Here is a 23,021-nt window from a genome sequence, read left to right as displayed (position 1 = left end):
CAGTAGCGACTACGTGCGTATGGGGGTGTGGGTTCGTCAACTTTCCAACCCTTCCTACGAGTGCCATGGGCCTCCTTTTATAGATCAAGGGGTCACCATAATGGCAAAGTAGTCATTATCCACTGATATGATAGCAAACATTTCTATCATACCTAACTCTGCAGGCTGACAGGGTGCATTAAATGCACCGCTTAGTGTCACGTCACTGGTTTCCCGGCAAGGCTTGCCGGGCTATCTCGCCAGCTCTGTGCCTTTTCTCTTGACACATCGCAGGACGGGTGTCATATGTGGGTTTCTTCTATAGGAAATGGCCGCCATGTGGCGAATGGCTGCCACTTAATCACCTTGCGGCTTGACACTGCACTGATTGGCGACGTGGGTCGTGTTTGAGTGGTTGGTGGGGTGGTTTTGCCTCCGCGAGTCCCGGCAGGTCCTGCCGGCGTGCCTTGGTCGTCCGCTTCTGGTGGTGGCCTCGCCCCTTGCCGGGCTCGCCTGCCCGGCAAGGGAGGCCCTTCTCTTGCCGATATGCTGCTCCTCTGGCTTGATCTTGATCCCTCTGAGCTGCATGTTGGTTCTTCAAATATCTTGGTCCTTCAATCTCTGACTCAAGCTGGTGCTTCAATCTTGTTCTTGTGCCTATGCACAGTCTGGGCAATGGACCCAGGGTCTGTTGCACCGGCATTCACCATTGGGGCTGAGGGTATGTACCAGTAGCTATGTGTTTGATCTCTCTCTCTCTCTCTCGTGTTCTTGATTTGGCACGATCTTGATGTACCGCGAGCTTTGCTATTATAGTTGGATCTTATGATGTTTCTCCCCCTCTACCTTCTTGTAATGGATTGAGTTTTCCCTTTGAAGTTAACTTATCGGATTGAGTCTTTAAGGATTTGAGAACACTTGATGTGTGTCTTGCATGTGTTTATCTGTGGTGACTTATAGGAATAGCCCAGTAGATCTATCATAAAGAATAACTTTGAGGTGGTTTCGTACCCTACAATAATCTCTTCGTATGTTCTCGGATATTAGTGACTTTGGAGTGAATCTTTGTTGCATGTTGAGGGATTGTTATATGATCTAATTATGTTATCATTGTTGAGAGAACTTGCACTAGTGAAAGTATGAACCCTAGGCCTTGTTTCGAAGCATTGCAATACCGTTTTCACTCACTTTTACCATTAGTTACCTTGCTGTTTTTATAGTTTCAGATTACAAAAAGCTTTATCTACTATCCATATTGCACTTGTATCACCATCTCTTCGCCGAACTAGTGCACCTATACAATTTACCATTGTATTGGGTGTGTTGGGGACACAAGAGACTCTTTGTTATTTGATTGCAGGGTTGTTCGAGAGAGACCATCTTCAACCTACGCCTCCCACAGATTGATAAACCTTAGGTCATCCACTTGAGGAAAATTTTCTATTGTCCTACAAACCTCTGCACTTGGAGGCCCAACAACGTCTACAAGAGGAAGGTTGTGTAGTAGACATCAAGCTCTTTTCTGGCACCGTTGCCGGGGAGGTTAGTGCTTGAAGGTATTTCTTTAGATCTTGCAATCGAATCTTTTAGTTTCTTGTTTTATCACTAGTTTAGTCTATAAAAGAAAAGTACAAAAAAATGGAATTGAGGTTGCCTCATATGCTTCATCTTTTTAATATCTTTCGTGAAAATGATGGTAAGGAAAATTGCGCCAAAGTGTTAGAAGAAGAATGCAATAAAATGTTTGGCATACAATCTTTGAATGATGAGCATGATTGCAATGTTGTTAGTATGAATTCTTTTAATATCCATAATACTAATGATGATTGCACTAGTCATGATAAAAATATTGCTTATAAGCATGTCAAATTTTGTGGAGTACATAGAGTTTGCAAATACATACCAAGAAGGGAAGGTAGATTTTGTAAGAGGCATAAGTATTTAGAAACTAAATGGTTGCAAGAGAGGCTATATGTTTGTGCTGAAAGACTTAATATTTCTCTCCGTCCTTGTGAACTTTGCAATGAAAGTGGGCATTTTAATTTCCAATGTGAATAATTTCATGATCAAATTGTGTCCAAAAATTGTGACAACCTCATTACCCTTGAGCATCATAATGAACTTAGTCTATTTTTGGGGTATGAAGAAATGAAATATAAAACTAGCGATGTTCCAGATTGGGTTCTCATGAAAATGATTGATTTTGATCTAAATGAAATTTCTATGTATTGTGCGGTGAATTGCATTGAGAATCCTTATATTGCCAATTACTTAAAGATAAGAAATCAAATAGAAGATGAAGAGAATACTAATGAAGGGGAAGAGATTTCCCAATATCCTCCTATTTTTTCTTATGATGAATCAGGTAACGAGGAGGAGCCTTTTATTCAACCAATCTCATCAATAAGGAGCTCCAAAAGGTTGATTAAACCCACACATGACATGAAGAAGAAAAAGAAAAGACGTAAAAGCAAAGATAAAAAGGTATCTCTCCCAAATGATGTTGCTCCTATTATTGTTATGCCTCATGAGAGTGAATCAAAAATAAATGTGGATGATGATATACTTAATGATATTGATTCTTTTCCTTGTGGTACTATGTCCGAAGAAATTATTGATGATGATTTTGTTATGCCTATTATTCATTGTGATAATTATGACTAGGAAAGTAATGATACTTGTTATAATCTTGAAAATCTTTTTGGCACCAACTTAGAAAGTTGTGATGATAATAATTGCTATACTATTTGTGCTATCCATACTATTGATGATGAGAGTGATTATGCTTATGATATGGAAAGGCCCAAGCTTGGGGATGCTATGTTTGATGATAATGACATGTTTGAGAATTTATTTGCTGCAATTAATGTTTGTCCCAAGCTTGGGGATGCTATGTTTAATGGAGATGATATTTTTAGTCCCCCAAGTCGTGATGTGCAAATTTATTATGATGATAGCATGCCTCCTATTTATGATGATTGCAATATTTATGAGAGTGGGTTTGGAAGAGTGTCAACTTTAGGAAGTAGTGATCCCACTATTTTGGAGGGTGTTGAATCTTATTATAATGATAAAAGTGGATTTGGAGAGGTCATGACTTTATTTAGTAATGATTCCACTATCTTGGAAGAGGTTTCAATCGATTATGATGAGAACAAAGTTGCTACTTATGATGATTATTGTGATGCCACTTATCTTATAAAAAGTAGTGATGATTATATTTATAAAGCTTGTCATAATTTTGAATATCCTTTTACTGAACATTACTCTTTTAATGTGGAAACAATTTATAGTATTCGAGTTTCTTATGATACTCCCACTATTCCGAATGAGAAGAATTTTGCTTATGTGGAGAGTAGTAAAATTTCTATGCTTATGGATCATGAAAGTAATGCTTTATATGATGGTTATATTGTTGAATTCATTCATGATGTTACTGAAAATTATTATGAGGGAGGAGTATATGCTTGTAGGAATTGCAATAATATCAAGTTTCCTCTCTATGTGCTTAAAATCTTGAAGTTATGCTCATTTTGTCTTCCTATGCTAGTTGATTCTTGTTCCCATAAGTTGTCTGCTCACAAAATCTCTATGCATAGGAAGTGGGTTAGACTTAAATGTGCTTGTCATATGCTTCATGATGCTCCCGTTATGTTTCAATTCTTATCTTTTATATGAGCATCATTGAAATCATGATGCCTAGCTAGAAAGGCATTAAAGAAAAGCGCTTGTTGGGAGACAACCCAACATTTATACCTACTGTTTTTGTGTGTTCACATGATTATGCTACTGTAGTAATCATGTTTTATATCTTTTGTTTCAATAAAGTGCCAAGTAAGACCATTGGGATGGCTTATGGTGATAGTTGATTTGATCTTGCTGAAAACAGAAACTTTTACGCTCACGAAAACAATTCTCATTTCTAGCTGAAGAGTGCTTTTTAGTTTATTATTTTTTAGAAGATTAATAGGAAAATTTATTAGTACTTCCTAATTTCTAAGGATTTTTGGAGTTACATAAGTATTCGAAATATCCAGATTGCTACAAACTGTTCTGTTTTTGACAGATTCTGTTTTTCGTGTGTTGTTTGCTTATTTTGATGCATCTATGGATAGTATCGAGGGTATGAACCATACAGAAGTTAGAATACAGTAGATATTACACCAATATAAATAAAGAATGAGTTCACAACAGTACCAAAAGTGGTGATTTATTTTCTTATACTAACGGAGCTTATGAGATTTTCTGTCAAGTTTTGTGTTGTGAAGTTTTCAAGTTTTGGGTGAAGTTTCGATGGACTACGGAATAAGGAGTGGCAATAGTCTAAGCTTGGGGATGCCCAAGGCACCCCAAGGTAATATTCAAGGACAACGAAGAGCCTAAGCTTGGGGATGCCCCGAATGGCATCCCCTCCTTCGTCTTCAATCCATCGGTAACCTTACTTGGAGCTATATTTTTATTCACCACATGATATGTGTTTTGCTTGGAGCGTCATTTTATTTTATTTTGTTTTGCTTGCTGTTTGAATAATATCCCAAGATCTTAAATTCTTAAATGTTAGAGAGTCTTCGCATAGTTACATAATTATTTAACTACTCATTGATCTTCACTTATATCTTTTGGAGTAGTTTGTCATTTGCTCTAGTGCTTCACTTATATCATTTTAGAGCACGACGGTAGTTTTATTTTGTAGAAATTGTTGAACTCTCATGCTTCACTTATATCATTTTGAGAGTCTTAAGCAGCATGGTAATTTGCTTTGGTTATGAATTTAGTCCTAATATGATGGGCCATACAAGAGGGATATAATAAAAACTTTCATATAAAGTGCATTGAATACTATGAGAAGTTTGATTCCTTATGATTGTTTTGAGATATGAAGATGGTGATATTAGAGTCATGCTAGTGAGTAATTGCGAATTACAGAAATACTTGTGTTAAAGTTTGTGATTCCCGTAGCATGCACGTATGATGAACCGTTATGTGGTGAAGTCGGAGCATGATTTATTTATTGATTGTCTTCCTTATGAGTGGCGGTCGGGGACGAGCGATGGTCTTTTCCTACCAATCTATCCCCCTAGGAGCATGCGCGTAGTACTTTGTTTCGATAGCTAATAGACTTTTGCAATAAGTATGTGAGTTCTTTATGACTAATGTTGAGTCCATGGATTATATGCACTCTCACCCTTCCACCATTGCTAGCCTCTCTAGTACCGCGCAACTTTCGCCGGTACCACACACCCACCATATACCTTCCTCAAAACAGCCACCATACCTACCTATTATGGCATTTCCATAGCCATTCCGAGATATATTGCCATGCAACTTTCCACCATTCTGTTTTATTATGACACGCATCAGCATTGTCATATTGCTTTGCATGATCATATAGTTGACATCATATTTGTGGCAAATCCACCGTTCATAACTCTTTCATACATGTCACTCTTGATTCATTGCACATCCCGGTACACCATCGGAGGCATTCATATAGAGTCATATTTTGTTCTAAGTATCGAGTTGTAATTCTTGAGTTGTAAAGTAAATAAAAGTGTGATGATCATCATTATTAGAGCATTGTCCCAAGTGAGGAAAGGATGATGGAGACTATGATTCCCCCACAAGTCAGGATGAGACTCCTGATGAAAAATAAAATAAAAAAAGAGGCCAAAAGAGAAGGCCCAAAAAACCGAAAAAATGAGTGAAAAAGAGAGAAGGGGCAATGCTACTATCCTTTTACCACACTTGTGCTTCAAAGTAGCACCATGATCTTCATTATAGAGAGTCTCCTATGTTGTCACTTTCATATACTAGTGGGAATTTTTCATTATAGAACTTGGCTTGTATATTCCAATGATGGACTTCCTCAAATTGCCCTAGGTCTTCGTGAGCAAGCGAGTTGGATGCACACCCACTTAGTTTCTTTTTGAGCTTTCATAAACTTATAGCTCTAGTGCATTCGTTGCATGGCAATCCCTACTCACTCACATTGATATATGTTGATGGGCATCTCCATAGCCCGTTGATACGCCTAGTTGATGTGAGACTATCTCCTTCTTTTTGTCTTCTCCACAACCACCTTCTATTCCACCTATAGTGCTATGTCCATGGCTCACGCTCATGTATTGCATGAATGTTGAAAAAGTTTGAGAACATCAAAAGTATGAAACAATTGCTTGGCTTGTCATCGGGGTTGTGCATGATTTAAATACTTTGTGTGATGAAGATGGAGTGTAGCCAGACTATATGATTTTGTAGGGATAACTTTTTTTGGCCATGTTATTTTGAGAAGACATGATTGCTTTATTAGTATGCTTGAAGTATTATTGTTTTTATGTCAATATTAAACTTTTATTTTTAATCTTATGGATCTGAATATTCTTGCCACAGTAGAGAAGATTACATTGATAAATATGTTAGGTAGCATTCCACATCAAAAATCATGTTTTTATCATTTACCTACTCGAGGACGAGCAGGAATTAAGCTTGGGGATGCTTGATACGTCTCCAACATATCTATAATTTTTTATTGTTCCATGCTATTATATTATCTATCTTGGATGTTTTATATGCATTTATATGATTTTTGGGACTAACCTATTAACCTAGAGCCCAGTGTCAGTTTCTGTTTTTTTCCTTGTTTTTGAGTTTCACAGAAAAGGGAAATCAAACGGAGTCCAAATGACCTGAAACTTCACGACGATTGTTGTTGGACCAGAAGAAGCCCCCGAAGCAAAAGAGTTGGGCCAGAAGAGCCACGAGGCCTCCACAAGGGTGGAGGGCGCGCCCTCCGACCTTGTGGGCCCCTCGTGGACTCTCCTGACTTGTTCTCGACGCCAACACCTCTTATATATCCCCAAACCTCCAGAAATAAACCTAGATCGGGAGTTCCACCACCGCAAGCCTTTGTAGCCACCAAAAACCAATCGGGACCCTATTCCGGCACCCTGCCGGAGGGGGATATCATCTCCGGTGGCCATCTTCATCATCCCAACACTCTCCATGACAAGGAGGGAGTAGTTCACCCTCGGGGCTAAGGGTATGTACCAGTAGCTATGTGTTTGATCTCTCTCTCTTTCTCTCGTGTTCTTGATTTGGCACGATCTTGATGTACCACGAGCTTTGCTATTGTAGTTGGATCTTATGATGTTTCTCCCCCTCTACCTTCTTGTAATGGATTGAGTTTTCCCTTTGAAGTTAACTTATCGGATTCAGTCTTTAAGGATTTGAGAACACTTGATGTATGTCTTGCATGTGTTTATCTGTGGTGACAATGGGATATTCACGTGATCTACTTGATGTATGTTTTGGTGATCAACTTGCGGGTTCTGTGACCTTGTGAACTTATGCATAGGGGTTGGCACACGTTTTCGTCTTGACTCTCCGGTAGAAACTTTGGGGCACTCTTTGAAGTTCTTTGTGTTGGTTTGAATATATGAATCTGAGATTGTGTGATGCATATCGTATAATCGAACCCGCGGATACTTGTGGTGACATTGGAGTATCTAGGTGACATTAGGGTTTTGGTTGATGTGTGTCTTAAGGTGTTATTTTAGTACGAACTCTAGGGCTGTTTGTGACACTTATAGGAATAGCCCAATAGATCGATCAGAAAGAATAACTTTGAGGTGGTTTAGTACCCTACAATAATCTCTTCGTTTGCTCTCCGCTATTAGTGACTTTGGAGTGACTCTTTGTTGCATGTTGAGGGATTGTTATATGATCTAATTATGTTATCATTGTTGAGAGAACTTGCACTAGTGAAAGTATGAACCCTAGGCCTTGTTTCGAAGCATTGCAATACCGTGTTCGCTCACTTTTACCGTTAGTTACCTTGCTGTTTTTGTATTTTCAGATTACAAAAACCTTTATCTACTATCCATATTGCACTTGTATCACCATCTCTTCGTCGAATTAGTGCACCTATATATACAATTTACCATTGTATTGGGTGTGTTGGGGACACAAGAGACTCTTTGTTAGTTGGTTTTAGGGTTGTTCGAGAGAGACCATCTTCAACCCACGCCTCCCACGGATTGATAAACCTTAGGTCATCCACTTGAGGGAAATTTGCTACTGTCATACAAACCTCTGCACTTGGAGGCCCAACAACGTCTACAAGAGGAAGGTTGCGTAGTAGACATCATGAGGCCTCCCTCGCGAGGCCTCCCGAGGAGCCACGTGGTGTGGCGTTGCCCATCACATGGATGACGTCGTCAAGGCAGGCGCCAGCCTGCGGCCAGGACAATTTCCCCTTCGGTGCTAAGGGGCAGCGGTGCCCACCTGCCCCTAAAGCAAGTCTGAAAGGTTTCCTCTTTGGTGACAGAAGACCAAGACGGTGGCGCGGCAGGACGAAGGTCATCGTGGAGACCCTGACGCGTCACGGATAAACACTTTAGCAGGCGAAGACCACCTTTTGTCAGGAGAAGTACCGGCACCTGTCCCCTTTCAAATTGCCGCCCTGTGGTAGCCCTTTCCCGCTCATATTTTCGGGGAAGAGGCCCAAGGCACCTATATAAGGGACGGAGCGGCCATCGTAATAAAGGATTGACTCCTGCCCGAACCCTAGCGCCATTCCTAACCCCCAAAGACCTCTGACTCATCTTGTAGCTCTAAGAGCACTGTCCACAAGCAATACAACCAAGCAGGAGTAGGGTATTACACCGCACGGTGGCCCGAACCTGCGCCTAGCTCGTAGCCTCGTAGACGCAAAGCCAGGCCTCCAGAGCTCGAACTAGGGATTTGGAGGATTTCTCGTGGCTCAGAATCAATCCTGCGACATCATTCTCCATGATGTATGGACAATCAGCAAGAACACTCAGAATGCATCCCACAAATATAGTATTGGCGCTAAACTTATCCGGTCTCAGTGCATCAGCAAATCCAGCCATAGTTAACTCAAGAAATTGCCTACAATTAGGTTTTTGGATTGTTGGCACAACAACATCACACATGAATCAGCAGCTATAGAGAGAGACATGAACATATCACAATGGATGTATTGTTCGTTAGCTACTGCAGGAGTGATGTGGCGACGATCTGTTGTTGACGACGAGTGCCGCAAGTTGCGAGATCAGGCAAAACCCTAAGTGTACCGGCCCGAACCAGGCCAGGCCAGGCGAGTGAGCACGCGTATGATCTTCTCTTTCTCTTCTCAACACGCCACTTAGAGTGGTGCAGAGAACTCACTATATAAAAAGGTCCAACACTTCCTCAACTAGCGGTATGAGACTAAACTTTAGCACCACGCCACCACTTACCATTTTTCTCATGGACTCATTTAAGATTTCAGAATTTGGTAACGGCCAAGCCCATTTATTTCTGACATTGCCTCCGTTAAAAAAAAAGCTCTATGTATTTCATCCAAGTAAAGGGAGCAAGCCGTGTTATACAAGTGGAGTAAAATTCTCATCTCGGCCTACTAACTCTGATGAAAAAAGATCAATAAAATAACTCATGGTGTGATCATTAAGCTCTCTCATACCTTGTCTCCATACTCCAGATTCATCCATCATTTTTTAATGTGATTTCTTTTTTTCCTTTCCAAGCCGTGTTCACAATTTCTTTACTCCCTCCGATTCAAATTAATTGTCGCGTCTTAGATGTGGGATCGAGATTAGATCGCAACTATTTTTATATTAAATAGTTCATTGACCAGGATTTGATCCCAAGACCTTGTGGTTGTGATACCATATTAAACTGATGTGCTAGCCAAGTTTCAGAAGACCTCAGACATGGGTTCGAGCTTAGATCGCAACTATTTTTATATTAAATAGTAGGTTGGCCAGGATTTGATCCCAAGACCTTGTGGCTCTGATGCCGTATTGGACTGAAAAGCGCTAGGCAATGTATTTTACACAACTTGAGGCAATCTTATACTAGTTGTAACAAGTAATTTGTAACAAATTTGGATCTGAGGAGCCACTTTGCCTCAAATTGTTGCCTCCAAACTCCAAAACCATACCTCTTCATGGTTTTCAGTATCCAGCAATGGACGATGGTCAAACAGAACATGTTGTTCATTTATTATTATTTTTTATATTTTTACCTAAAACAGTAGGGGAATCCCCTACAATATTGTTTCTATTAATAAGAGGAACAAAATCACAAAGGTTATGAGACCATGCTGCAGAGGCGGGGGCCGGGGGGTCCTTACAAAGGTCATGCGACCATTTTGGGGTCGCTGACAAAGTTATGCCAATGTTGTTCATTTATGAAGGCTGCCTTTGAGGTCGCCTTCTCACGACAGAGATTCGCATCGCTGAGTTAGCTTCTTCCATCCGAAAAGTTTCTACAATCAGCAGGGCCGAGCCATTTGTCTACAAATATAATGAGAAGTGGAACCATGCTTTTTCATTCTTTTCCCTTTGTCGGAGAATATACAATCTAAAGCCCTACATTTCCTCTTTGAGAAAAGAACAATCAAATGAATTCATCAGAGTTTGTGTTGTACATCAGAGTTAGAAAATTAAGGAGCTGCACACCATTGTTACTAACAGAACCAGGAACTTTTGCCACTGACGTCTGCACCCCGAGGAGATATTGTGCGCATCAACTGTGTATGCTGCCCCTGTCTTGTCATCCTTAACTTTCATGCTAGAGGAGCCTGGAATGGAAGGAAATGTCAACGAATAGACAAGCTAGGGAAGTTGTAAACCAAGATAATGAATTTCAGAATTTAGAACCACACAGTGCGTGCAACACTTAAACAATCTTTTACAGAACAACTTTAGTTTAGTTCCAAAGAGTCTGTCTGTCTGTCTGATGCAAAATAGAGTCGGTAAATTTTTGTGCAAATTATTCCAGAACTAGTTAAGGCCTTCAGGAATAAAAATGAGATTACAGCCAGCTGTGTACAAAAACCGGTTAGCTTCAACCTGTAGAAGGATGCTAAAGAAAAAAAAAAGTACTACTCAGGTAGCTGAAGTCACATGTATTGAAGGAATTCAACTAGAAGTTGGTAGCCGGTCCTATGGTTGAACAACAGCTGCAAGTGAACCCTAGAATGAGAAGAGCTAGTACTTACAGTTGTAATCGGCCCATCCAACGACTTGGTTTTCCAAGTCATAGACAACCACCTTATTTGAAAGGACCAGATCTGAAAGAAACAGACAGTGGCATGACAAGCATATTTTTTTTTTAAAAAAGAAGCCTTCATGCGCAGAGAAGTAATGACCTCCTAGAAGCACCATATCCTTTCCATCCTTTGATTGCAATCCACCATTTTGGAACCCAACACAATACAGGTTATCCTGTACCAAACAGACAATAAAATCCCGCAAGTGTCATAAGCAGGGGTTCAGAAGACCGTTCAAGGGCTGCCCATGACTGGCTGGCCAGGGGCCCTGATATAAGCTTCTGAGTACTGGATTCGTTTGTTCATTGCTTCTTGTTTGACATAAAGAATTAAATGCTCCCTTATTGGCATAATAAATTAATATTAACTCCAAAAAATAACTTAACTAACAGCAAATCCCAGATAAGATTCAGGTTGTCTATGAATTCAGAGTTGCAAATTCCTATGGTATGCATCCAATCCCTTCCCTCCCTCCCCTGTTCTCCAAAATTCATGTGTCGGTTTCCTGTGTACGAACCAAAGGCATCACATGCAACATTCCCGTGTTTTGAAATCCTGTAGGGATCCACAATACATGAGACCTCGATCCTATGCTTTTTTTCTTCTATTTTCTACATTTTCTAATTACAACCCAAAGAGGCCCTAAACAACTTAGCAGCACCCAAGCCAGACAGACCCGTGTTATACCACCACATGCCATGCTACAGTGCTGTTCCAACTGACATAGGTCCCTTACTAGGTCATAACTTCAGGGCTGCAAGGGACCCAAGCCATAACTCAGATTAAATTGGAGACATATAGGGTTCGGTCGCGACTTGCGAATCATTCAGTGTTTCAGCAACTTCTGGAGCACATAATTTTGTGACAAAGAAACATGCCAATACGAGGGTTACTTAAGGGTATTGCAAGCTGCAACATGACAAAGTAATGACAATGGGTGAATAAATGTTAATTCTATCATTTAGCTCGAACACCAAGGGTGGAATTTTATATTACCCCATTTTGGAAAAAGTAATCATGTGGATACACATTCAATCCAAGATCATTCTCAAAATGGAAGATGATTTTGGGAAATCCATCATCTACACTGCAACAAAAATGAAAAAAAGAAGTTAGGACCGTAATAAGATACTCTTGAGTTTATCATTCATCTCTTTTCCAATTTAATTGAAATCAGAACATGCATGCAGTAATGAGGTGGCTCGCTCACAAGTGTAAGTGGGTATTATCAGTAGATAACTAGATAGAAGTTCAGTTAGTTCTACTATTTTAACATATATCAGGATAGACTCAGTGGGGGACTGGGAGTCTTTCCCTACTGTTCCCGTAAAAAACATACTGTAGCAGGGTAGACACAACTGACAGTTAGTCAGTTAGTGCTGTCAATTGTAGCTAGATTCTGTGTTAAAGACTAGAGTATACCTTTCATGATACTGAAAACACAGAAAATCTTGAATACTGCGGAAGGTCATATCCTGATGCTTGGCAAAAATCTACAATTGGCTGAGAAATATAAGTAAAGGGAATGAAAGCATTCCTGCATTACAGCGGAAAAACAGGGACAATGCCTTTTGGCATACCTTAGCCATTACTTCCTTGTAAACCAGCTCCGGAAGATATGTCAAGGTTGTACCGCTATCAATGATGGTACCTTTCTTCTCACCCGTTTCAAAAATATGTGATGGAAGCTGTAGAGCAGTACCACCAACATCAATTGACTTCAGCTTCACATTGTAGTGCGGCCTGAGTGGTACAATCATGATAAGGTGTTAAGACTGTCAAGATAGAATAGAGAACATCGGAAAAATAATCTCAGAAGAAAAAGAACAAACACAAACACACTGAAAATACTGGCAACGGCCAAATTTCAGAAAGTTCTGTGCCTTCTTTGAAATTAAAATGTGAACTTTAAGGAAAGCAAAGTTACAAAATGCTTTCCTGCAAATGTTCAAACCCAAGCCATCATCCCAAGTTCCCAGCTCTAGAGATCTACCACCAGGGAAATTGCATGATCTCTTGCAGTTCTAGTTTTATTGACACTAACATCAAAATTCGAAAATTTTAGCTGATTTTTCTCACTAACCAGGCATCCGAAATTACCAGTCACCAGCTGAGAAAAAATTCCCTGAATTACCTATGAAGCGCAAAAAATACAATATCTGCCAGAAAACATGTATGTTCGCTTAATTTGGCCATAGGGCGACAGGTAAGAGCCTATTTATTCAAAGATGACAATGAAGCATCAAGTTAAATAGATCAAAGGGAACAATGTGAAGAGAAAAGGGTACTGGCCTGATGACACGAGTGCAGCATATGTTGATTTGTATTGTATCATGACATAAACCTGCCACAGAGATAGCCCACTTCTCTACCCCACAGATATTCCAACCGAATTCATCTTTTCCTTCTACATAAATTTTTTATTACCAAGGACTTGTTCCATATCTTATTCTGTTGCATCTATTAGTTTCATGCTAATTAAACTGTTGGGCCAGTGAACTAAAACTAAAAAGAACTCCTGGACCAGCGATTCTTAAAATCGGGTCAGTAACTGACCATGTCAAACTTAATGCCAGTTGGACAAATAGGTCACATGATTTGATCTAAAACCCTTCTCTAGCATGTTGTAGAACAAGTACAACTGCTGCAGGTACGTGTTCCACCTACCAAGGGCATCTCCAGTTCTCATTGCTCAAGGGAAGCTGGGACTACACCAAGAAAGCCATAGTCAAAATTCACATGCCACAATGCTTAAGTTTCCCTTGGAGCACAGGGTGAGTCCCACTGGAGAAAAAACAGCAGCTCGTCCACCCAACCATTGTCCTCTTCCTAGATCACCAATTCCATTCCTGCTCCTCCTGAAACGCACCCAAATCAGACTCACCGTATCCTCCTTCCCCTCTGCTCCTCAAGTCACCGCCAATCAGGCATCAAGACCGCAACTTCTCCTTCCTCAACAAGACCAGAGCTTGATAGGAGTGGAAGAAAGCCGAGCTTTGCATGCATAGCCGTCGTCTCCACGCACCCTATGTCTCAAAAACACCAGTCCGCCTCCACCCCACCCATGCATGACCCGGGCAGAGAATCTCTGGTGTCATGCGACGCTACAGGATTCGCGTCCAAACTCCAGGCTTCTTTGAGCAGCACATGCTGGCATCCCCATCGTCATCTACAAGCACATGTCACCTCCCTATCTCAAGCCGCAGGCTGCCACAGTGCCCGTCCAGCGGCATGGGCTGATTCCGAGCCCCAGGCAGCCAGAATCACATCCCCACCAAGTCGAGCAGCCGCAACCAATGGTGATTGAGCAGCATGCAACAGAGCCTTGCCCGAGGTTGCTGTCTTCTCTGTTCCCATCATGGAGATACCCAGGCTTCGGAGGTTTTAGAGATGGAAGGAGAGAAGAATCGTTTTATGCATAGGCTGATTCCCATCATGAGGCTAAGTACGGCCTTAATATTTTGGCACAAAATGTATATGGCCAACCTTAAGTCCCGTATATGACACCTCTTATTTGTGATTAAAGATGCCCTAATCCTGCAGATATTTTCTCTTCCTTTTTCTTCATTTTTTGCTTCAGGCACCAGTTTTGGGACATCCAAACCAGGGTGACCAGCAAAAATGGGTGTATGACATAACAGTCAACCTTCAGTTCTAAATTTCCATTCAAATTGCTATTTTCATCCATTTTTAGGAACTGCATGCATTAACCAACTCAGCATCTCGATCAGCTTGATTTAAACTCTTGGAACTGTTTTTTCCACAAAACTCAAATTAAAGCTTAGGCATTGTTCCACATTCCCTCCGATAGCCTGATGTGTGACATCACACAATAGTTAGGTATAAAATTTACACACTGATGGATTAATTACAGGTTAACCTTGTATGTAAATTTTGATAAGGCGCCAAAAGTCTGGCAGTTCGTAAATACGAGCACTAATCAGACATAGCATAACATTCTAGAGCACAATCATGAATATTAATGCCTAGCATTTAACTTTCTACACTCAAAGCTTCGTAGCAAAAAGCATCCTAAACCATAATTACAGCATTTACTGCCGATCAGGTTTCGGTCCTTTAGAGAGGCATCAACTCTACGACTGGTGCCAAGCTATTGGATAATGCTTTTTTAGAAGTTTCTGGATTACACATTAAAGCATCTCAATGGGAATCAGGAGTAGGGTCCAGGTCATCCATGTCAGTTCTTAGTTATTTATATGGACCAGAAAAAAGGAAACGGAGGCAGACCTTATCTCTTTCTAGCACTAACTAGATATTCACCTTCATTGAATTCGTTAAGTGTTCAGCTCATTATAATTATGTTCAAGGGGAAAAAACGACAGTCAAATGAATCAAATTGAGCTGAGTCACATACATAAAACTCAAATAACTGGCTTGAAACCAGCTCAGGTACATGGGCAACTCGTCAAAAAATAAGTACATGTACAGATGAACAAAATGTCAATTTATTAATTAATGGCCATGGACACTTATAAACAGTTGCCAAAATCATTAAGCATTATCTTCAGAGAAGAATGGACCAGACCTCCAAGTTACAGTCGTAAAACACATTATTGACATCAACCAAATTCCAAAATGCTCATCATCAGTGTGATACATATCTCTAAGTTTAAGTCGGACTTCAGAGCCTTTACTTAGGAAAATAAGAGTGGTTATGCATTTGTTTCATATCATGAAGGATTGGATGAAGTAACTGGCCGATGAAATGTAGCTGAAGTTTTTTAATAGTCAATCTGAAAAGGAAAAATAAATTTCTGAAAAGAGGTTTTTTCGATGGTCAAACTGAAAAGGGGTTCAGTTCCTCTCTTTTTTTTTTACTGATTTCTTGAATTCTATATATATTCTACTCCCTCCGTTCCATAGTTCTTGTTGTGGTTTTAGTTCAAACTGAACTAAAACCATGACAAGATTTATGAAACAGAGGGACTAATTAAGTTGCTGACATGGCAATGTGCTGAATGTAAAAGTGGTGCCACATGTCCTTTCAGTCAGCACAAAACTGCTTGGGACAGGACTAAGGGGATAACGTCAATTGATTCAAGAGTTCAAGATTAAAAAGAACAGGTTTCAGAGTTCAAGGTTGAAGCGGACTTTTTTGTTCAAAAAGATAACAAAACAGGAATTGAAGTCGTTAATTTTTTGTGTACTTCAATGCAGAATGTGATGGATTTCCAAGAGAATATTATTTCTTTGTTCCTAATATAGAATTGTGATGATCTCTCCTAAAGCAAGTGTTATTATTTATTCATTTGCAATAAACTGGAGTATCTACCAGAGGACAGCTGATGAAAAATCCCTATCAGTATAAGACAGATAGAATAATAACTTTATGGTGATACGATGAACATACATATTGGGTATCAATGGTGTTGATTTCATTTTTGGCTGTACAACTTCTCCGATAGCAAAGATTCCACCTCCAGTTATGGTATCCAAGCAATGAGAAAATATCTTCTTCACTTTTCCTGCAGCAGCTAGCTGTGATAGCATTGATGTATTTGATTGGCCAAACCCAATAATTCCATCAAGGGCCTGGTTTGTATTTCCTAAATCCCCACCTTGCTGAGCACCACACCTACAAAGAACAGAAGAGCCATTTATCCACATTAAATTCTTGAGCTCGATGTACTTGCTGCCAAAATTTCACATAATTAGGTTAGTCTGTTACTGTCATGTTAATTACTTGATTGTTGTTGCCTACTACGTACATTGCAGTATTTTCTGACGAAAGTATGTTATAATATTCCAAACAAACCGCAGAATTTGGTTCCTTACTTAACAGCTACCTATTCATCAATATACTAATGCCACAAGTGCATAACCAAGGCAGAGGACAAAGAATCCAGCTTAGACATCTCAAAGAGAACAAAAAATATTCAGCTACATAGTAACAGAAAAGAAAAACATTATAGAGGTTTGGCAGATGGGCAAGAATTATGTAAACATTTTCCGAAAATATATAAAATGCTGCCCAAAGTATAATATAAGCGTTACGTAACAGACACTAACTATTACAAATTCAAATGCAAAGGTGATTAATCACGCCATTTACAATAAAACAATTAGAGCATCGTTTCAACCGATGATAGCTGATCCAATGTATGTCATCCAATAATAGCTTTTAAATCTACATAAATAATAAAAAAGAACTCACCCGAATGTGACGCTGCCATTGCCATACCGTGTTTGGCCATCCCCAGAGACTTGATTATACTGCAGGGAGTCACTGACGAAGTAGCCCGTGGTGGTGCTACCGTCACCATACATGACACTGTACTCGCAAGGCAAGCTCGCAGTGCACCCTGGTAGCTTGCCCCCGTATGTGGCGGCACAGAACGGTTGGTCGCATGATACCGTGCTCCCACTAGATGATCCCTTGGGGTCATACAGCATCAGGTCTATCTGCACCCAAACATTCACCCCAAAAATCATCGTCATATTAATTCAGAAACATGATACCAACAGAAACCGAGACCTCTAAATTTTCACTAGATAAACATAGGCAGGCAAACTGAGAGACCTACCCCGAGGCCGCTCTTGTGGGGGCATTTGTCGCAGGTGATGCAATTGACCCAGAGGATGTCGCTGCCGGTGTCCACCTGCACGTGGAACGGCTTGGGCGGCGTCCCGATCTCGATTTTCGTATAGTACAGCCTGCGGACGAGCCCCCCGTCAGACCAGACCTAACGAAACCAACCAGCACCGGAACCAACAAGCGCGGATCAGAGGATGGAAGTACCCGGTGTCGGTGGGAAGGCCAAGGCCGCCGAGGGGCACGTCGACGGCGTCGAGGAGACGGCCCCGGCGGCTGACGTCGTGGGCGAGGTGGGCGGTTATGTTACCGCCTTCCTCGCCGGCAGCTCGCCGGAACTTGCGGTGCACCTGGAAGACGCCGGTGGCCGCGGCGGCGTGGGAGGAGGCCAGCGCGAGCAGCGCGGCGAGGAGGAGGGCGGCAACGGCCTGAGCGGCGGGCGGCGGAGCCATTATTCGCGTCTCGGCGCGTTGTGTGTCTCCGGGTGGGATTGCTCCCGTGTAGTGGCGATTGTTATTCCTGTCCTCCTCCCTCCCTCCCCTCCCCTTCCCTCCCCCTCCTCGTCGGCTCCTCCTCCCCAAGGCCGTGGGGGCAAGGCAAGCACAAAACGTTGGGAGGAGGAAACGGGAAGGAATTTTGGGAGTGCCCACGGGCGGACGGACATATAACCCGTTTTTGCGCTCAAAAGAGGGTGCGAACTAGCGGTTTCTGCGGGGGCTAATCTTTGCTTACCTAGACTTCTAGAATCTTTTTTTGATTGCGTAGTCAGTGTTGCGATTTGGTGGGAGACGGTATAACTGGTTAGCATAAATAACATTTAATTATACTACTAGTTATTATACCTTGGTGTAGACTAATTACTACATGAAGTTGTAATTCGTTATTAGTTACTGCATTTCAAACACAGTTTAAAATTTCCACACACATGCAGGAACAATAAAACGCAAACATTACTAAAGAGGTTCTCATGAGTGACCCTACCATAACTTCTCTCTACAACTTTAGAGATTCCTAACAGCTTAAAAGGGATGTTATATGGAATTCTTCATCAACGGCCTCCCTATTTTTCATATCACTAGACATAAAGGCGTGGGTTGTTGCGCCCGTCAATTTTGATGAATTAATGATATAATACTTTAGAAAATATAGATTGTATGTATATAAAAAAATTGAACTATACATGCATCAATCCAGAAGAGAAATATTTGTTCACAATTTCATAGTCATTTCATGTCTTTAGTACATTAGTGCATAAATACACACAATATCTAAACAAAGTTGTAAAGATGCTTGAGTTAAAAAATCGCGGCTTATCCCTAGTGGAACTCCCATTAGCATGTGATGCGGCCTATTGTCAAACTCTATTCTTACATTTTGGGATCGAGGGAGCATAACAGAAGTCTTGATGATAGAGTTTATGTGTCCTTGCTTATCCCTAGTGGAACACCCATTAGCTTGTGATGCGGCCTTTGCACGACATTCCAACCAATCTTCAAGAGTAATACCTTCGGGTGTTCTCCAAGCAAAAGTTATCACAATCAAACTCTTTGACAGAATTAATTGGAGGTGACCACTGTCCAAGATGGAAGCGAGGGTATTGCTGTTGTAGGCGCACAGCAGCTAGCTCTGGCTACTCCTGGAGTAATGCGTTGGAAGCGGCTCCATCGACAAGAACAGGAAGAGAAGGCTATGGTGCAGGCTCCACCAAACAGCGGCAGCGACCTCTCCAGTAGCAAGATGACCTTTGCTGCCATGCTTGAGAGCACGACTGGGAGCAAGAGGCGTGCACATGATGATCAAGACTTTCTTCTTAGCATGCATAGCACTAGTACTGATAGTTTAGATGTTAGGGGTGCTACTGATATGAGTGAAACATGTAAAAGAGTATGTGTGGAGAGAGTTGGAACTGTACTAGGCATAGATGGTTCCACTGTTCATGTTACAGAAGAACTAGATGAGGGAGAGGAAGAGGTCCAGAATAGGAGGAGGGAGTCTGTAGGGGATGGAAATGATGTAGGGGATAATACCAAGGAAGCTACCGGCCATGGGGCTGCCGCTCAACTGACGGGCGCGAATGATGTCGCCCGTCAGTTGCCATGAAAATGATTTGTTGGAACTGCCGAGGTCTGCATCAGCCTCAGACAGTCCAAGAACTTGTGTGCCTTTCAAAGACACACCGGCCCAACGTTATCTTTCTTTTTGAAACTAGGCAAAGTAAAGAGTATGTTGAGAGTTTGCGTTATCGTTTGGGTATGAAAAATATTTTTACTGTTTCTGTGCCAGGCAAAGGAGGTGGATTAGCTATCTTTTGGGATGACCTATACACTTTGGAGCTGAACAAATATGGAGAATATTTTATTGATATGTACATTTCTAATGGTACTGGCACAAAGTGGAGGAGCAACTTTTGCATATGGGGAACCAAAGGCGAGCCAAAGGTATGTTATGTGGGATTTGTTAAGGCGCATAAAACCGCTTGGGTCTGGGCCGTGGTTTATGGTCGGTGATTTTAACGAGGCAATGTGGCAAAATGAGCATTTTTTCGGAACAAGCGGTCTCCAAAACTCATGGCTAATTTCCACGAGATTCTCTCTGATTGTAACTTATTTGATTTGGGTTTCCATGGAATTCCCTGGACTTATAATAATAAGTAGGAAGGAAATAAAAATGTGAAGGTGTGGCTTGATTGTGCAGTGGCGTGTCCTCGGTGGTCTTCTATTTTTTCAAAATGCAAAGTATCACATATTATCGGTTCCAGGTCAGATAATAGTCCTCTACTCATTGATTTGCTGGGATATCCTCATTCTAGTACGTTTGTTAAACATTTGAAATATGAAGCATACTAGGAGAGGGAAGATGCGGCATTGAAAAAGTAGATTGAATCATGTTGGAATAAAAGCATGCATGTAAACGATCTGGGAGATGTAGCAAGCAATTTGGACAAGTTGATGAAATCTCTTCATGGGTGGAGTAAGGAACACATTGGATATATACCAAAAAAGCTAGAAAAGGCCCGTAAAAGATTAAGTGTGTTATTCAAAAAAATGATCATAATGCTATAGTGGAGAGGAAGAAAATCCTTATGGAGATGGATGAACTTCTGATTAAGGAACGAATTATGTGGAAGCAGAGATCTTGTTTGGACAAAATGAAATGGGGGGATAGGAACACAAAATTCTTCCATGGGCAAACCCCACTTGGAGAGCGAAGAAGAATAATATTTCTGCTATCAAAAGAAGCGATGGGTCTCTTTCTCATGATATGGAGGAAATCAAAGGTATTACAAACTCGTTTTTAAAGGATATTTATTCATGCGATTCTGTGGTAAATCCTTCTCGTATTGTTTCCCTTGTGAAACCGTTGGTGCGCGACGAAATGAATGAAGACCTTTGTAAGTATTTCTCTGAACAAGAAATTGGCGATGCCCTATTCCAAATAGGGCCGTTAAAGGCCCAGGGGCCAAATGGTTTTCCAACCAGATTTTTTAGAGGAATTGGGGCTTACTCAAGGATGATATTGTCCGTGTTGTCCAGCGATTCTTTATCTCGGGATGTATGCCTGAGGGGGTTAATGATACTACAATTGTTCTAATTCCTAAGGTACAGAATCCTTAGTCCATAAAGTATTTTCGGCCGATTAGCCTCTGCAATGTCATATATAAAGTTATCTCCAAGTGCCTTGTTAATAGGCTGAGACCTCTACTGGATGGTATGATCTCTCCTACCCAAAGTGCCTTTATTCCTGGGAGATTAATTTCTGATAATGCTCTCATCGCTTTTGAACGTATGCATTCTTTAAGTACGTTGAAAGATGCTCGTGGTGAATATTGTGCATATAAGTTGGATCTTGCTAAAGCATATGACCGAGTGGATTGGAAATTCCTGGAAAGTATGCTTCAAGTATATGGTTTTAGCCCAATATGGGTTAAGTGGATTATCACTTGTGTTACTATAGTGAAATTCTCAGTTCGTTTGAATGGCCAATTGTTGGACTTCTTTTCATCCTTCTCATGGGCTTAGGCAAGGGGACCCTCTTTCTCTGTACTTATTCCTCTTTGTGGCGGAAGCCCTATCGCTATTGCTTAATGATGTTTGGCAAGAGGGGTTACCCAAGATTTCCTCCTAAACAGACATGCTCAAGGTATATCTCATTTACTTTTTGCTGATGACAGTCTCCTATTCTTTAAAGGTATTTTGGAGCAAGCTCTGAACATAAAGGGTATATTGTCTGCTTATGAGGAGGGGACTGGCCAATTATTAAGTCCGGATAAATATTCCATCTTATTTGGCAAGAAATGCCCTATAGAAGACCAGGTGTCCATTTTGGTTATTCTTAAAATAACGATCAATGGATTTGAGGATAAATATCTTGGTTTGCCTGTGCCAGAAGGTCATATGAAGGCAGGCAAGTTTCAATCCACCAAAGATAAAGCGCTCAAGTGGGCTTCGGACTGGATTGAAAAATATGCTTCAAGCGGAGTGAAGGAAATCGAGATTAAGTCTGTTATCCAGGCTATTCTGGTCTATGCCATAGGTATTTTTAAATTTACTGCATCGCATTGTGATGAGGTATCCCAGATTATCAGGAATTTTTTGTGGGGCGATGAGGAGAATAGGAAAAAAACTCATTGGCTGGCTTGGGATAATATGACGAAGCCAAGATGTGAAGGGGGAATAGGTTTTCGTGACCTCAGGCTTTTTGATCAAGCGCTTTTGGCCAAACAAGCTTGGCATTTATTGGTTTTCCCATATTCTCTGTGTGCAAAGGTGATAAAAGCTAAATATTATCCTTATGGACATCTTATTGATACTGTATTCCCGCAAGCAACATCCCTTACGTGGCAAGGTATTATGCATGGGCTTGAGCTGCTGAAAAAGGGCATTATTTGGAGAGTTGTCGATGGTACTAGTATTAATATCTGGAGGGATAATAGGGTTTCTAGGGAAGCGAACCTAAAAATTTCTACCAAAAAGAATAGAACGAGGATCAAATGGATGTCTGGATTATTCACGAGTGGATCTAGGAGATGAGATGAAAATCTGATCAGGCATCTATTTTTATCCTCATGATGCCGAGGACATTTTAAAGCTGTGTACTCTGAATTTGGGCGCGGGAGATCTTATTGCGTGGCACCATGAGAAAAATGGTTTATTCTCCATCAAGAGTGCGTATAGACTGGCACTGGCTCTTAAGCAATCGATAGGTGAGTCCTGGAATTCTAGTAATGCCGTGAATGGGGAACGGAGGCTCTGGGACATAATCTGGAAAGCTAATGTCCCCCAGAAAATTAAAATATTTGCTTGGAGGGCTGCCTCTAACAGTTTGGCGGTTCAAGTTAACAGGGTAAAACACCATCAAACTATTCTAGGTACGTGCTTGATTTGTGGTATTGAAGATGAATGTATTTTTCAC

The 23,021-nt window shown here is 41.0% G+C and overlaps 1 protein-coding gene across 1 annotated transcript; it reads right to left on the bottom strand.

The window, feature by feature from the left end:
- Positions 1–10,310: 10,310 nt before the first annotated feature.
- LOC123053058 (aspartic proteinase 36) lies at positions 10,311–18,202 on the bottom strand. Its single transcript, XM_044476441.1, has 10 exons — positions 17,817–18,202; positions 17,602–17,731; positions 17,232–17,479; positions 16,428–16,652; positions 12,637–12,799; positions 12,479–12,549; positions 12,053–12,143; positions 11,156–11,231; positions 11,006–11,077; positions 10,311–10,585 (listed from the first exon to the last, which is right to left on the bottom strand). Exons 1-10 carry the CDS (start codon positions 18,059–18,061, stop codon positions 10,440–10,442), a joined length of 1,467 nt encoding a protein of 488 aa, XP_044332376.1. The 5' UTR covers positions 18,062–18,202; the 3' UTR covers positions 10,311–10,439.
- Between the last annotated feature and the right edge of the window lie 4,819 nt (positions 18,203–23,021).

This window comes from Triticum aestivum, chromosome 2D (assembly GCF_018294505.1).
Source record: "Triticum aestivum cultivar Chinese Spring chromosome 2D, IWGSC CS RefSeq v2.1, whole genome shotgun sequence".
Classification (NCBI taxonomy): Eukaryota; Viridiplantae; Streptophyta; class Magnoliopsida; order Poales; family Poaceae; genus Triticum; species Triticum aestivum.
This window is presented reverse-complemented; position numbering and strand designations above follow the sequence as displayed.